Source organism: Ursus maritimus, unplaced genomic scaffold (assembly GCF_017311325.1).
Source record: "Ursus maritimus isolate PB19 unplaced genomic scaffold, ASM1731132v1 scaffold_11, whole genome shotgun sequence".
In the NCBI taxonomy this organism is placed as follows: Eukaryota; Metazoa; Chordata; class Mammalia; order Carnivora; family Ursidae; genus Ursus; species Ursus maritimus.
In genome coordinates this window covers 70,984,008-70,999,788 of record NW_024423453.1, presented here as the reverse complement: position 1 = coordinate 70,999,788, position 15,781 = coordinate 70,984,008, and the positions used below count along the sequence as shown (strand labels likewise).

General features: G+C 45.6%; 2 protein-coding genes across 3 annotated transcripts in view; both read left to right on the top strand.

Annotated features, from left to right (window-relative positions):
- Positions 1–5,096, top strand: part of XPO7 (exportin 7) — a 40,021-nt gene extending 34,925 nt beyond the window's left edge. For both annotated transcript variants that reach the window (XM_008702094.2, XM_040626557.1), the window contains exons 25-28: positions 77–237; positions 1,333–1,431; positions 2,114–2,241; positions 3,492–5,096. In XM_008702094.2, the coding sequence (XP_008700316.2) occupies positions 77–237; positions 1,333–1,431; positions 2,114–2,241; positions 3,492–3,585 (482 nt within the window). In that variant the 3' untranslated portion in view covers positions 3,586–5,096. The remainder of the gene's footprint in view (positions 1–76; positions 238–1,332; positions 1,432–2,113; positions 2,242–3,491) is intronic.
- A 9,438-nt stretch (positions 5,097–14,534) lies between these two features.
- LOC121101840 (nucleoplasmin-2-like) lies at positions 14,535–15,476 on the top strand. The gene is made up of 3 exons (XM_040626196.1): positions 14,535–14,598; positions 14,718–14,803; positions 14,960–15,476. The coding sequence occupies exons 1-3, from the start codon at positions 14,541–14,543 to the stop codon at positions 15,107–15,109; spliced, it is 294 nt and encodes a 97-aa protein (XP_040482130.1). The 5' UTR covers positions 14,535–14,540; the 3' UTR covers positions 15,110–15,476.
- The last annotated feature ends 305 nt before the right edge of the window (positions 15,477–15,781 follow it).

The window sequence follows — 15,781 nt, the reverse complement described above, 5'->3', positions numbered from 1 at the left end:
GGGCGATCCCTTAGCTGCCCACGTCACCGTCAGCAGCTCCATACCCCTGCTCTAATCCACCCCTGCCCTCTTCCAGACACCATGGTATGCACAGGCTGCTGCTCTTGCCTGGACCACATCGTGACATACCTCTTTAAGCAGCTGTCACGGAGCACCAAGAAGAGGACGACACCCCTGAACCAGGAGAGTGACCGCTTCCTGCATATCATGCAGCAGCATCCAGAGATGATCCAGCAGGTAAGGCACATGAGTAGGAGGCAGTGTGGGATGTCCTGCGGGAAACCTCTCTGAGAGAGGAGAGGCCAAGCAAAATGAGGAGTCTAACATCTCAGCAGCCTCATGCTGCCGAAGTGAAGTTTATGCCTTAAAATTGCAGCGGATTTTGAGTGTGCTGAGTAACCATCAGATATTAAAAAAATCTGAAAAAAAACAGGTTCTGAATTGTTTTTCCGAGTGTCACACCAGCCCTATGCCTCGGACCTATCCTCCTACAACAATGTCTGTGCTCACCCGTTGCTGTAAATGGAGCATGAGTTAGCAGTTTCTAGCTGTAAAGCTTGTACTCCCATTTGCAGAATGGGAACAAGAATACAGGATAGGGGCGCCTGGGTGGCACAGCGGTTAAGCGTCTGCCTTCAACTCAGGGCGTGATCCCGGCGTTATGGGATCGAGCCCCACATCAGGCTCCTCCACTATGAGCCTGCTTCTTCGTCTCCCACTCCCCCTGCTTGTGTTCCCTCTCTCGCTGGCTGTCTCTATCCTGTCGAATAAATAAATAAAATCTTTAAAAAAAAAAAAAAAAAGAATACAGGATAAAAGGAAATAACTGACCACAGAGAGATCAAACCATTTGTTTGCCATTGCTTTATTTGTATGAGGCATTCTTTCTAGAAGCAAGATTTGCCCAACTATACTAGATAAAAGTAGATAAGGAAATGGGATCGATAGAATTATTTAGCTTTTAGCTACTAGTTAATTTTAACCCATCTCATCTTTGCATCGTTCTCTAAAGAAACACTGAAGTAACTCACATTTGCATCACATCCCCAGAATGTTACAAAGCTGTCTCCTCTGAGACAAGTACCTGAGAGCTATAGTGTAAAGTGATTTTGCCTACTATGATCGTTGTGTGACCATTCCCCACAAAAATCAGGGTGAACTTGGAATGTCCGTTTTTAAAGGAATTATCAAACCAGTTTAAAGAACAGGACATGCCTGGTTTTGCCCTAGACAGAAGAGGCCTTCAACCCAATAAATTCCTCTCTTTGGAACCTGCAATTCTGTCTTGGGTAGCTGCACGCTAGATCACTGCCTCAGATTCTCCATTTTCAGATGCTATCAACGGTGCTGAACATCATCATCTTTGAAGACTGTAGGAACCAGTGGTCAATGTCCCGGCCCCTACTTGGCTTGATACTACTTAATGAAAAGGTAAGAGAGCCAGCTCCCTGGTGCCCAGAGCCAGAAGCACGGGTAGACACGTTTGACTATCATTTTCCAGGGCACTATGAGAAACGTTACAGGAGCATCGTACGACGGTGAAGCAGAGGGGAAATGGTCCATTTTCTGAGCCTGTACTGTTCATGCCCTGAGCAGCACATAATTACTGAACTGTTAGAAGTCAGCATGTGTGGCAGTTCAGAGAAAGGATGAGGAAGTGTTACCAAGAGAGAATATACCTGGAGAACAGACCACTGATAACCTAAATTCTAGTTCCAGCTCCACCACAAACCTAAGGAAGTCTAGAGATTCCTATAAAAGAACCTGGATCAGGGGCACCTGGCTGGCTCAGCTGGTAGAACATGAGACTCTTGATCTCGGGGTTGTGGGTTCAGGCCCCACACTGGGTATAGAGATTACTTAAAAATAAAATCCTTAAAGAGAAAAAATAGAACCTAGATCAGATGACCCTTAGAGTGTTAACAAATTTAAAACTCTTGATTTTTAAGTAAGATAAAGACACATTATCTTGCAAATACTTACTTGAATAAAAAAATGTACCCCATTTTGGTAGATAATTCTATGTCTTAGAGAACATCCCTTCAGCCCTGCAGATAAGGGAGGGCTAATCCCTATCTCCTCTCCTTACCCTATCTCACTCCTTGCCCCGCAGTATTTTTCTGACCTAAGGAACAGTATCGTGAACAGCCAGCCGCCAGAGAAACAGCAGGCTATGCATCTGTGTTTCGAAAACCTGATGGAAGGCATCGAGCGAAATCTTCTTACGAAAAACAGAGACAGGTAGGTGTAGAGGGCCCTGCGGAGAAGTCCTAGGCAATTTCTCAAGTCACAGAAACAGGGGAGACTCCTTAAGAGTTTTTTAGAGACCATCTTAAAGCAGTGCTGTCCAGTAGAAAAGCAGGCCGCGTATGTAATTTTGAACTTTTTAGTAGCCAGATTAAAAAAAGGTAAATAGACAAAATTCATTTTATTTTTTTTTATTTATTTTTTTTTTTAAAGATTATATTTATTTATTTGACAGAGATAGAGACAGACAGCAAGAGAGGGAACACAAGCAGGGGGAGTGGGAGAGGAAGAAGCAGGCTCATAGCGGAGGAGCCTGATGTGGGGCTCGATCCCAGAACGCAGGGATCATGTCCTGAGCCGAAGGCAGACTCCCAACCGCTGTGCCACCCAGGCGCCCCAAAATTCATTTTAATACATTGTACTTAACGTATGCAGATTATCGTGTCAATGTGTGATCCATATTTAAAAATGCAGAATTTTAACATGCTTTTTATTGTACTAAGTCTTCAAGATCCTGTGTATTGTACAGTTACCAGGGCATCTCAAGTCAGATACTAAATATTCATTTGAAATACTTGATTTGTATTAAGACTTCATAAAATTTACAGTTGACAAAGTAGATGACCATATTCAGGTATACCAGACATACTTAGAAGTTGTCTGGTTGTCAACTGAATATCAGGCTTTTCCGAATTAATGTTTAAATTGTATTTAATTTTAATTAATTTGAAAAATGGTATTTTAATTTAAAATTAATTAAGGTACACACATCGGGGAACTGAATTTTAACTTTCATCTAATTTGCTTCAGTTCTTCAGTTGCACTGGGCACATTTCAAGTGCCCAGCAGCCCTGTGCAGCGAGTGGCTACTATTATTGGACAGCACAGAGCTATCCCACAGGTCTCAGCATTAAGCATTGAGACAGCCTCATTCTCTTCATCCCCTCACTTTGGAAGGGTTACTTCCCACCTCTGTCAGATTCCTTTTGTGCTGCCATGAGCCCAAGGTGGCCCGCAAAGCCCCAGATTTGACCAGATCTCAAGGTCTGCCACAACGTTGTCAGGTTGAAAGGGTTGCAGAACTAGCCCAGCTCTCCCTTAAGGTCTGAAGACTGAGGTTAACCGACCTTAGAACAGATTCATGTGTTCTGCCTCTCAGTAGCCTCTACCCTGCCAGAAGTGTTTTAGGCCAAGACCTTTCCCCTCTGCCCTCCTCCCCCAACCTACATGCATCCCCTCTGCAGGTTCACCCAGAACCTGTCGGCCTTCCGTCGAGAAGTCAACGACTCGATGAAGAATTCCACTTACGGCGTGAATAGCAATGATATGATGAGCTGACACCCCCTTGGACTCTACCTGTACAGAGCAGCGCCCCTTTGGTCTGGCCCAGAGGGGCAACTAATTACAAGGGAGAGGGCCTGGCTGACCCTGGCTCCCTCCTCCAGGGGTGTGGGGAAAATGGCAAAGTCAACTGGCTACTTCCCCAGGGAATAGGGGTGTGTGTGCACTCACTAGGGGGCAGGGCGCTGCTGGTTCCTGGGGGGTTGGGTGGGAAGGGTGGTGGGAGGAGATAGAGACACAAATGTGTGAGACTCCAGCCCCTCCTCCTGGGGCCACCCCAGGGGGCGGGGGGAGGACCCCCAGTGTCCTGCCACAACCTGCCTTGTATAAACATGTACATTTTTTCATAACATTTTGAACAAGGTTTATATTGACTCAAGTTTAAAAACAAAAAGTGTGACTGAAAAATTTTTACAGAGTCTAGTGCACCAATGCTGATGTGAGGGGTTGTGTATGCGAGTGAGGAAAAAATGTGTATTCTGGTGGCCTGAAGCTTTACTGGACGAGGATGTATGAACATGCAGAGATATATTTAGTGACACAGTGTAGAGAGGCAAAAAAAAAAAAAAAGTAAAAATTCCAAATGTATATTTTTTCTTATTGCCCTTTCCTTGCCCCCCAAATTATCACTTCCTGTTACTGTATTACCCTTGTTATTAGGAACTCTAAGCCATGTGGAGCACCATCCTTCCCCTTCAACCATAGATGCTGCCCTAGGTCCCTTGGCCTCTTGCAGTGACAGACAACTCCAGCTAAAAGTGTTTGGTGTTCTCAGCTTCATCCTTTTTCCCACTTCGCTTATCCTCATCCTCAGACAGATGCCTCTTGCTTTTACAAGTCGGATGTAACTCTATGATTTAGGGTTCTCGGTCTCTGTAAAGGTAGAGACCAGAGAGAAGGAATTGAGCCAGTGGCTCTCCTGGTGAGCGATTTGGATGAGTCCACCAGAGGCCCAGTTGCGTGGCCAATAACTTTGAGTCTTCCCCAGCCCTTGAGGCAGTGTGTGTGGGTGTGTGCGCGTGGATATTTATGTCTGTACCCTGCACTCGTGAATGTATGAACTGGAGGAAGTTACTACAGTGGAGGGGTTCTTAATAACAAGGTCTGCCTAGCATGAAGTATTTAATAGTCTCCCACCCCTTTAAAAATATACATTTTTATAAAATGAAAACCATAATAAATGTTTTGAATATTAAAAAAAAATTAACCTACAGAAGAAAATTAATGGAGAAAGCTATTTGCCTTGTACTTTTTCCACAATTGCTGCTGCTAGTTGTACGCATCTCTAGTTCAGCTCTTGCCCATGGGACACTCATCAATTAGGTTTTATCTTTATTTCTTTCCTCTGCCCCCAAAAACAAGCCTGTTAATTTTTTTTTCCTTCTCCTCTGGCGACTGTGTGGTGAATCCTTTCTGGCGTGATCAGGTTGCGGATAGACTTGTAAGGGTGTTTGCTGCATACAGTGTAAGCATTGTGACCGCCAATAAACTTCAATGGTTTCTACTGACCTGGCTTCAGCGATCAAGTCTAGTGTGTCTGTAGGGACATGGCTCACTCTAAACACACAAACATGTTTGGAACATGCATTCGTAAAAGCCAGTGGATGGCAGGTGCCTCTCACCCTTGTAAAATTAGCTTCTCATTCAACTAAGTCTGACTCGATTTCTTTAAAAAATATGATTGTTCTAGTTGAGACAAATCTATACAGATAGATACAGATACAGTGCTGCTGTCCACAGCTATAAAGGTGAAGCCACGCTATCTCTTCTGGGTAGTAATACGGCAACCAGCAGAGAAGCAATAACTACAGAAAGCCCAGTTTTGTTAATGTTCTTTTTTTTTTTAAGATTTATTTATTTAAGAGAGAGCACACAGGTGAGCAGGGGGAGGGGCAGAAGGAGAGGGGGATAAGAGACTCCCCACTGAGTGGGGAGTGCAATGTGGGGCTCAATCCCAGGACCCTGAGATCATGAACTGAGTCAAAATCAAGAGTCTGATGCTCAAATGACTGAGCCACCCAGGTGCCCCTTTGTTAATTTTCTGACCTCTGCTCCTCTTATGGGGTTTGCTTCATTCATTAGACCCTGACAAGTTCATGGATGAGTTTTTTCCCTATACTACTTTGCAGGCCTCATGGGCCAGAATTACCAAATGAAGAACACTATAGTTAATGAGGACTATTTCTCATCCCCATACTATGTGGTACCTAGATATGAGAACTCAATTGCCAGGAACATTGTATCTGTATCTGTACCTTAATGTAGATTTACATCCAATAAATCACAGACCCTAGAGTGCTACTTCAGGAAAAAAGATTTATTTATTCACCTTAGAGTGTGCGTGAGTTCGGGAGGGGGGGGGGCAGAGGGAGAGAACTTTCTAGCAGACTCCTTGCTGAACTCCCTTGAGATCACAACCTGAGCCAAAACCAAGAGTCAACGCTGAACCTACTGAGCTACGGAGGGGGAGGGGCCCCTAGAGTGCCACTCTTGTGCACCTTATCTAAATATCCTGCTACCTTTCTTCGCTGTTTCAGTGTTCCGGGGACTGTCTTGGTCCTAAGTTATTTTGAAGGCAAAAATTTGTATTCTCAGGGCTAGAAGGCAAATAAGAGTTGATTCATCTTAGCCAAGTCTGTCTCTAAGCCTAAGAGAAAGATAAAATGGTCAGGCTTCATTAATATGCAAAGCAGTCTAGTCATGTGCCCCAGTGACCTGGAATTCTAATTCTGTAGTAAATAAGATAAAAAACAACTTTCTCACAGGTACTTGACAAAGAACCCCCTTTCCCCAACTATCTTGAGATGCTGCTTGATCAGCAAAACCCCAGCCCCCTCCTTTCCCTTCCACAAAAACAATTTCAGAGGCAAGAAACTCACCATAGATGGTGTCTCCTTGTTGCAGCCCCAAGTGCAGCCCAGTCCAGACAAACACCATAGTTAAAATATTCCACAACCACATCGAACTTTTTAAACAGTGAAGCTGTTCCTTTCTTGGCAGTTAAAAGAGGGGGCACTCAAAAAACAGCCAAGTAGGAAAATTTTTTCTGGTCAAATTACCAGCCATTTAACATGATCCATCCTTTAAAAAGCCAGTTATCTTTAAACATTGGTTTCCCCCAAGGAGTCATGAGGAGGCTTTATTCAGTTAAAACATGAGTTTATTAGTTTTTAGGGTATCCTGAGCACTATAGTAGTTAAGTATCTTTAGACAGTGTTTCGTGACACAGACTATACCTTATGTTGACAGAACACCTAAAGTCTTTGTGGCAGATGCCTAAGTTGTATTATGTATGTATGTGGAGTTTTTTTTGTGGACTCTGCCCAAATAAGGGTTATTTATCCCCACTAAAGTATAAATCAGAGGAAGAATTATTTGGCCCGGGGTCAAATTTTTACATTTTTAGATTTTAAGAAGTAATGACTTTCATCTAATTGTTAATTTTCTAATGACAAGTGACAAGTGACAACCTGCTAAAAAAATAAGAGGTTTATATTCTGCAAACATGAACTTATTAAGAACTTGGGGTTTTTTTCCTCCTAAGTGGAAAAATGTTCTAGCACCTTATGAAATTTCAACCACGTGCAGACACAGACCACCTTCCAAAAATATTCACGCTCAGGAGGTGACAGGAATTGAGTGTAGAGAGCCAAAGCACCTCTGTATCCTGTTTGCCACCAGCCAGCCCTTCCCCCACCCAAGATTTTTGGCTAGATCTACAAACACATCTAAGTTGCCTTCTAATGCTGCCAAAGTGCCAAAGCAAAAAAGGAAAGCAAATTACAGGGAACCTGCAAAAGCCATAAATCTGATAAGGCCTTGAAAAATGTAAATCGTTATAACTTTTAGTCCTACTTTAGATATTTCAAAAAATAAATTTGAAAGTATAAAAATGTACATACCAACAATAACTAATATACAACTGCCAATTTAAGTGCTAGGTAATGTCTTAGAATTCTTGCCTCTGTAGCTTGTCTCCTGGGTCCATTACATATATCTTGTGGTTTTTTAGATACCCTGGAATTCACTGGCCAGCCACTTGGGTGTATTTCAGGAGCAGTGGGTCAACTAAATAAATCACCTGCCAGACAGTGGGACATCAGACGAGCAGAATGGAGGATGGGATCAAGCTTAGAATATTATCCCCCTTCCCCAGAAAACCCTTATGGTTTTTAGGGCGGCCTGACTGCTGCTGTCTCTTCATTCATCAAATACTTAGAATCCACTTCCGGACAAATACCTTTTTCATGGTTAGCAACAGAAAAGGAAACTCAAAAGGAAAAAACATTGGCAGGGCAAATTCATTACCACTCTTCAGCATAAGATCCCTCAACAGTACAAACTGACTCCAAAACATAGTTAACAGTACTTAACATACTTACACAAGCACCATACACAATTATATTTTTAACTGTTTGATAATCATGACTTCGTAATAGATTTAAGCATACAGCATCACCTAATAGGCCAAACCATCCCATTATCAGTTACAAAGGAATAAAGAGTGACGGGGAATCTCCTAATCCCTGCTGCTGGGTAATGAAGTCCAGGCATGTCTGGATTCAAGGTTGGAGGACAACTAAACTCAGGGGGAAAAAACATTGACTGTCCTTATGTGAAGCTCAGAGGGACCACTATACAGAGTCTGATACGGTAAAAGGGTGGGCGAATTTAAGAGTAGTATTCTCGAAATCAGAAAACCAAGCTTTCCTCACCTCTTAAAGACCGACTATATTGTGCAATGAAGGTAAAGCAAACTCTAGAAGGTGAACTAACTCAACTGGAAAATCAATGAAAATGAAACCACCTTTTAAGAGAATAGCAGACCATTATCGTTTCTATTTGTCGGAAAGCCCGTGTCCCACCCTTTAACACCTGGCAGGCTGGGACACGTGCCACAAGGCAAATCAAGGTACCAACTTTGCGAACCAGACTACAAACGCCGCAGCAGAGCCCTTCCATTCAACTAAACATCCGCCACTGCCATCTCTGCCTCCACATCCTACCTCGTGCCTCTTCCCCGTCTGCACAACCGTCTCTTCTCAGTCTAGATTTCCATGCCCTTTGCCCACCTACCCTTTTCAAGACCCAAAATAGAACCCCATTCCCTCCCTGAAGTCGCTCCTAGCCTATTCGGGTTTATTCGAGATATTCCTAATCCTCACTCTCCCCGCCTCAGCAGCCAAAATGTGCTCCTTACGAGCGGGGACCAAATGGTAAGGGGGCCGTGGAGAGTAAGCAGTTGGACGACTCTGGGTGAAGCCCCAGCAGACAGGGCCCCCGGTGTGGGCGAGCTAAACTCAATCGTTGTCACAAGCCTCTACTGAAAGGAAAACAGCAGAAGCTGCTGACAACTCCCTGATGTCGCGAAGGAAAAAGGTCAAGACTTCACTCCCGACCCCACACTTGTACCCCAACAAACCGCCGCGCCCCGGAAGAGGTTTCACGCCTTCCTTCCGTCCCCGTCGCGTCTGCGCACATAGGCCCTCTCTCCCGGAGCGTCTCCTCGGCGCCCTCAGTCGTCCCGCCTCCGCCGCCCCCGCGCAAGCGCAGTCGTGACTCCTAAGTTCTCGAGCCTTTGGCGTCGGGGCTGGAGGGGTCGTTCTTGGGGACGGCGAAGTTGGGCTACTGTGGCCCCTGGGCTCCCACCCGGCAGTGTGCCCGGTAGGGGTTCGAGTTCACGCGTACTTGGCCTCACAGCCACTATCCGCGGTAATAACCATCGAGGACTTGGTCCCTGGCTGGGAAAGACTGAAAAGGATGATCTTTGGCGGCTCAGTATACTCTGGGAGCGCGAAAGAGGGCCTCCCTCCGTCCCCCAAGTCGAACCCTAGCAGAACGAGTCATTCGGAAGAAGGCAGGGAAGAACACGCAGCAGTGCAAAAACACCGGAGCATGAAACCTTGTACCTTTCTAGAAGTGGCAAAAATAGCACGGCTAGAGGGAAAAGTGTAGCTCTATACCTGTCTGGTTGAGGGTGGGGCACAAGAGGTTGGGATTTGATCCTAAAAGCCTCAAGTTTCCAGAGGCTACATTGTAAATCAGGCTAGTGACCAATCTTTGTTGAACCTACCAGCTAGGGGGTAATGAGGACTTGAACCAAGACAGGGACTGTTGGGTGAGAGTTGAGAAAGATTGGGGAGGTAGGGGGTGGAGGTCGGAATCAACAGATTTTGCTGGATGTGAAGAGTAAAGGATAGAGGATTCTGATAGGATTGCCAGGTTCTAGAATGGGGCAGCGACTGAGTCAAGGCAGAGGAAGCATGAAACAGAATGGGATGAGTGCAGAGCTCTTGGTGAGCCCAAATGGAACTCTGATCTAAGGAGACTTCCCTGCTCTTGGACAAAACATCAGAAAACAAGGGGGAACAGTTCCCAGTTATTTTATAGAACAAACACGTCCCCGATACCAAAACCAAAGACATTAAAAGAAAAAAAAAACCCTTAGGCTAATACACCTCATAAATGCAAAAAAATCTTAAAATATAAGCAAATCAAATCCAGGAATATAGGAAAAGGATAATACATCCTGACCAAGTGGGATTGATCCTAGGAATGCAAGGTTGGTTTAAAACATTCAGAAAACCAATAAATGTAATTAGCCGTATGAACAAAATGAAAGAGAAAAAGCTGATCATTTCAGTAGATATAGAAAAAGCACATGACAAGATTCAATACACATGAAAATTCTCAGCAAAGTAGGAATAGAAAAAAAACATTCTTTACCTATTAAAAGGCATCTACAAAAAGCCTACCACCAACAGAATGTAATGGTGGAAGACTGAATGTTTCCCTTAAAATCAAGAGCAAAGGAAGGGTACCTCCCTTTCCACCTCAATTTAATATTGTACTTGAGGTCCTAATCAGAGCACATGGGCACTTAATTAATTAACTAATTAATGGTGCACAGATCAAAAAGAAGTGAAACTATTCACAGATGTCATGATTTGGGACTCAAAGCTACTGAAACTAATAAGTGAATTTAACAAAATCACAGAATACAAGGTCAGTATAAAAAACCAACTGTATTTCTAAAAATAAGCTATTAAAAGATGAAATTTCAAAATATATACTATTTGTTCTAGCATCCAAAAAACATGAAATACATAAGAATAAATTTAACAAGATATGTGCCAAACTTGTACACTGAAATCTATAAAACATTGCAGAACACCATCTTTAAATCTAACCAGATGGGAAGATCATAACATGTTCATGGTTTGGATGACTCAAAATTGTGATGTCATTTCTCCCTAAATTAAACTATGCATTCAACAAAATCCCGATAAAAATCCCAGAAAGTGTTTTTGTAGAAACTAGCAAGCTGATTCTAAAATTTATTTGAAAATGCAAAAAATCTAGAATAGCCGAAACATTTTTGAAATAGAAGAACAAAGTTGGAGAGCTCACCTACCTGATTTCAAGATACACTGTAATGCTACAATAATCAGTACTGTAGTGTTGGCACTAGGGCAGACATCGATGAGACAGAAAAAAGTCCAGAAATAGACCAACATGTACATGCTTAATTGATTCTCAACAAGCGTGCCAAGGTATTTCAATAGAGAAAGGGTCGTCTTTTCCAAAAATGGTGCTGGAGGAACTGGAGATCCATTTGAGAGAAAAAAAGAAATGAACCTCGACCCTTACCTAACACCACACACAAAAATTAACTTCAAATGGATCACAGATGTGAAAGTAAAAGTTCAAACTACAAGACTTGTAGAATAAAACTTAGGAGAAAACTTTCATGACCTTGGGTTAAACAAAGATTTCTTTGAACACCAAACCCATGTGCCACGAAAGGAAAAAAAATTTATTGGACCTCATCAAATTTTAATATGTCTGCTCTTCAAAAGATGCCATTTTAAAAAACGAAAAACAAGCCATAGGCGGGAATAAAAAATCTTTGTGATGCATATACAGACACAACACAGGTATCCAAAGTGTATAAAGAATCCCTACAATTCAGTAAGAATAACCCAAAATAGCCCAATTTAAAAATGGACTAAGTATTTAAACAGGTACTTTGCAAAAGAAGATACATAAGTGACCAATTAACACTTGAAAAGATGCTCCACATCACTTATCATGGAACAAATAAACACAGGAGATGTCACTATATACATCCACCAGAATGGCTAAAATTAAGAAGACTGACGATGCCAAGTGTTGAAGATGTATGGCCACGGGAATTTTCTACATTGCTGGTAGAGATGCAAAATCGTACAGGGATTCAGAAAGTGGTTTTACAGTTTCACATAAAGTTTAATTTATGCTTACAAAATGATCCAGCAATTTCACTGCTAGGCATTTATCAAAGAAAGACTAAAACATATGTCCATGCAAAGACTTGCCCTCTAATGTTCATGGCATTTTTATTCATAATACATGTCTAAAACTGAAAACTACCCAAATATCCACCAAAGGGTGTATCAGTCAGGGACGTATCACAAGGGACTGGCTCACGCAGTTATGGGGGCTAGCCACAAGTCTGAAACCCACAGGACAGGTCATCAGGGAAAGCAAACTGAAAGGTCTCCCGCAGGAGCTGAAGCTGCAATCCACAGGCAGAACTTTTCCAGGGAAACCTCAGTTCTGCTCCTAAAGCCTTTCAACTGATTGGATCAAGCCCACCCACATTACTGAGAGTAATCTTTATATAAAGGCAGCTGATTATTGGTGTCAATCACCTCTACAAAATGCCTTCACAACCACATCTTCATTAGTGTTTGATTGAATAAGTGGGTATGATAGTCAAGTTGACACATAAAACTGACCAGCGGGTGACTGGGTGTACAAATTGCAGAACAAACTACTGACAGAAGTAACGCTATGGATAAATAAGTCTCAAACACATTTTGTTCAACAAAAGAGGGCAGACGAAAAGACCCTATAGGATTCTACTTACTCGAAATTCTAGAACGGTCAATAATGACCCAGTGTCAGAAGGTAAGTGTTTGCCTGATGCCAGTTAGAATTTAGGGTGAGGATATTGACTGCAAAGGGAAACAAGAAAATGTGGGAGAGTGATGGAAATTAAACTGGACTGTGGTGGTGGCTACCCAGCTATATACATTTGTCAAAATTCATCAAATTATGCACTTATAAATAAGATTTTGTTTTTATAAGTAATCTCTACACCCAATGTGGGGCTTGAAACTACAACCCCGAGGTCAAGAATCACTTGCTCCACTGACTGAGCCAGCCAGGCACCCGGAATTACACACTTTAAATGAGTGCATTTTTGTACATAAATTATTTCTCAATAAAGTTGATGTGTTGGGGGGGGGGGCTGATTCCTGCACAGCAGAAGCTCCGATCAAGGTTCCAGAGTGATACATCCAGTTCCTACAGCACCGTTTTTGGAAAGACTATCCGGTCCCTATTGAATTACCTTGGCACTTTTGTTGAAAAGCATTGAACCTTATACATAGGTGAGAAGTTTCCTGGATGGGAGCGAAGGATAAAAATGCAATCAGATCAACTATACTTCATTTAAGAAAGAAAAGGAAGGAAGGAAGGAAGGAAGGAAGGAAGGAAGGAAGGAAGGAAGGAAGGAAGGGGAAAAAGAGAAAAGAAAGAAGAAAGAAAAAGGAAGGGAGGGGAAAGGAAGGAAGGAAGGAAGGAAGGGAGGAAGGAAGGAGAAAAAGAGAAAAGAAAGAAGAAAGAAAAAGGAAGGAAGGGGGAAGGAAGGGAGGGAGGGAGGGAGGAAGGGAGGAAGGAAGGAAGGAGAGACAAAGGGAAAGAAGGAAGGGGAAAGGGGAAGGGAGGAAGGGAAGTGGGGAAAAGGGAGGGAGGGAAAGAAAAGAATTTAATCAGAGAGATCCCTGGTTATTTCTGACTCCCAGAGATGTCACCTGAGCGAGACAGAGGGGATTGTGGTCAGCAGGAAAGCTTCCTCCTCTTCACTACCTCCACCCTGCCCAAACATTTAAGTGCTGCCATGTGCCCTGTGAACTGCTGTCTGTTCCATGACTGGTCCTCATAAAGTGGGTCCCACTGTGTATTCCGCACCAGCTGTCACAGCAGCCTCTCTGGTGACCAAAGTCATTCCCACCCCTTCCTGGCCATGGGAGAAATCCCCCTTCTGGAAACAGGGCTCTTCTCTGGGGACTGGCCCTCCTGGCCTTGGAAAAGGCCCACACCTAGGCGGTAGAGAAAGGGCGGGGAGGAGGGCGCCCGCAGGAAAAGCCTTAATGCTGCTTCCCGTGGGGTGGCGAAGCAAGTCTAAGCCAGGCGGTCTCGCCCGGCCGGCCTTGGTGAATCCCCAGTGATCATGAAGCTGGAGCTCCCGGTGGTCCTGGTGGTCCCCGGTGGTCCCGGTGGTGGTCCTGGACCAGCGGCAAGCAGCTTCACCTGGAAGCCTGTTAGAAATGCAAATTGCCTCGGCCCCACCCAGCCTCGCCCCACCGGAGCGGTCCGCAGCCCCGCGCTTTAACAAGCCGCGCAGGTGCGCCTAGGCAGGGCGAGGAGGAAGGGACGGCGGAGCGGAATGGGGCAAGAAGGGCCTCTTCTTTAAGACTCAGTCGACGGCGCCCTGCTGCCCCTTCGCGAGCCTCCTAACAGCCTGCAGTGGGCGACGGCGCTCAGGTGGGGCTGGGAGGAGGCCGGAGTGAGGGAGGCGGCGGCGGGCTGGCGGGAGGGCCCGGCGCAGGGGAAGGACAGCCGGGACCACGACGGCACCGACGGGCCCCGCGGGGCCCCCGAAGTGCCCGCAGGGCGGCTCCCATTATCTTTCCAGCCCGGGCGACCTAAGCGTCGAGCGCCCCACGCCGCCGGCCCCCGGCTGCGCGGCTGTGCCAGCCAGGGGCTTGGAATCGGGGCGGCGGGGCGGGATGCGGGTGGCCTCGCTGGGCGCCGGGCGAGCGGGGGCGACGGGCCGGGCCTCGGCTCACCGCGGGCGCCCATTCCACACAGCCGCCGGGACCCGGGCTCCCGCGCGCAGCGGCATGAACCTCAGCAGCACGAGCAGCGCGGCCGAGAAGGCGCCCAGGGCCATGCTCTGGGGTGAGTGAGGGCCCGGCGGCTCCCGAGCCCGGGGCGGGGGGAGGGGGGCGGAGATGGGATTTAAACGGGGAGCCCCTCCCCTGAGCCGGCCCGGCCCCCTTGCTCCTCTCCCTTCGCAGGCTGTGAGCTAAACCAGGAGAAGCGGACTTGGACGGTCAAAGCCCAGAAGGAGGGGAAGCAGGACTGTAAGCTGTTGCTCAGTACGGTGGGTGCCTCCCCCCAGGAAGGGCAGTCAAATGCAGCCGGGAGGAACCTGGACAGCTGCGGAGGGGCGGGGGCCGCTCTGTTTCCAGAAGGTGGAACCAGGGTTTCCCTCCGCTGCCCTCCGGTGATGCGGTGGCCTGTCTTCAACCACTCTCAGATTTGCTTGGGGGAGAAAGCCAAAGAAGAGGTGAACCTCGTGGAAATTCTGCCCCCAGCCAGCCAGGAAGACAAGAAGACCAAGCCCATCACCATTGCTTCCCTTCAGGCCTCTGTGCTACCCATGGTGAGACTTTCCCGGCAGGCTTAGGGAGACTGCCTGCCCTGGGTGCTAGGAGGCACTGCTCACGCCTCACCCCCTGGGTGGGGATGGACAGACACAAAGTGGGGATACAGTCGTTCTGCAGTAGGGCAGTCCTGCCAGAGGCCCTAGAGCCCATGACCAAGAGCCCTGAACTTAGGAAGCAGACAGCCCCATTTCCATCCTAGCCCACCCTTCCCTAGCGGTGTGACCTTGGGCAAATTAGCCACTCTTCAAAATCATGTTTTTAAACATTTTAATGCTGGTGACAGACGCTGTTGATGACTTCCATACTGATTGTGTATCCAGAAATTCTTATTTCTAATAATTATCCTGAGTTCTCTAGGCAAATCATCATTGTTAATGGCAGTTTGTGTGTCTTTTTGATCCAACTACACTAAGACCTCCAGTATAATATTGGGTAAGATTATAACAGTAAATGTCCTGGTATCATTCTTGATCTATATGTGTATTTTTATAGACTATTATTTGAGAGTGAGCGAGTGCATGTGAGCGTGGTGGGGAGGGAGAGAGTCTTAAGCCAACTCCGTGCTGAGCACACAGCTGGATCTCCTGACCCTGAGATCATGACCTGAGCTGAAACCAAGAGTCAGCCACTTAACTGACTGAGCCACCCAGGAGCCACTATATGTATATTTTTAAAGGAATGCTTCTAACGTT

What these genes read in the sequence shown, in the direction of transcription:
- LOC121101840 (XM_040626196.1), top strand. Translation starts at nt 14,541, where the DNA reads ATGAACCTCAGCAGCACGAGCAGCGCGGCCGAGAAGGCGCCCAGGGCC. An exon ending in GCCCAGGGCCATGCTCTGGG is followed by an intron (nt 14,599 to 14,717) that starts GTGAGTGAGGGC and finishes CTCCCTTCGCAG; the next exon opens with GCTGTGAGCTAAACCAGGAG. An exon ending in GTAAGCTGTTGCTCAGTACG is followed by an intron (nt 14,804 to 14,959) that starts GTGGGTGCCTCC and finishes AACCACTCTCAG; the next exon opens with ATTTGCTTGGGGGAGAAAGC.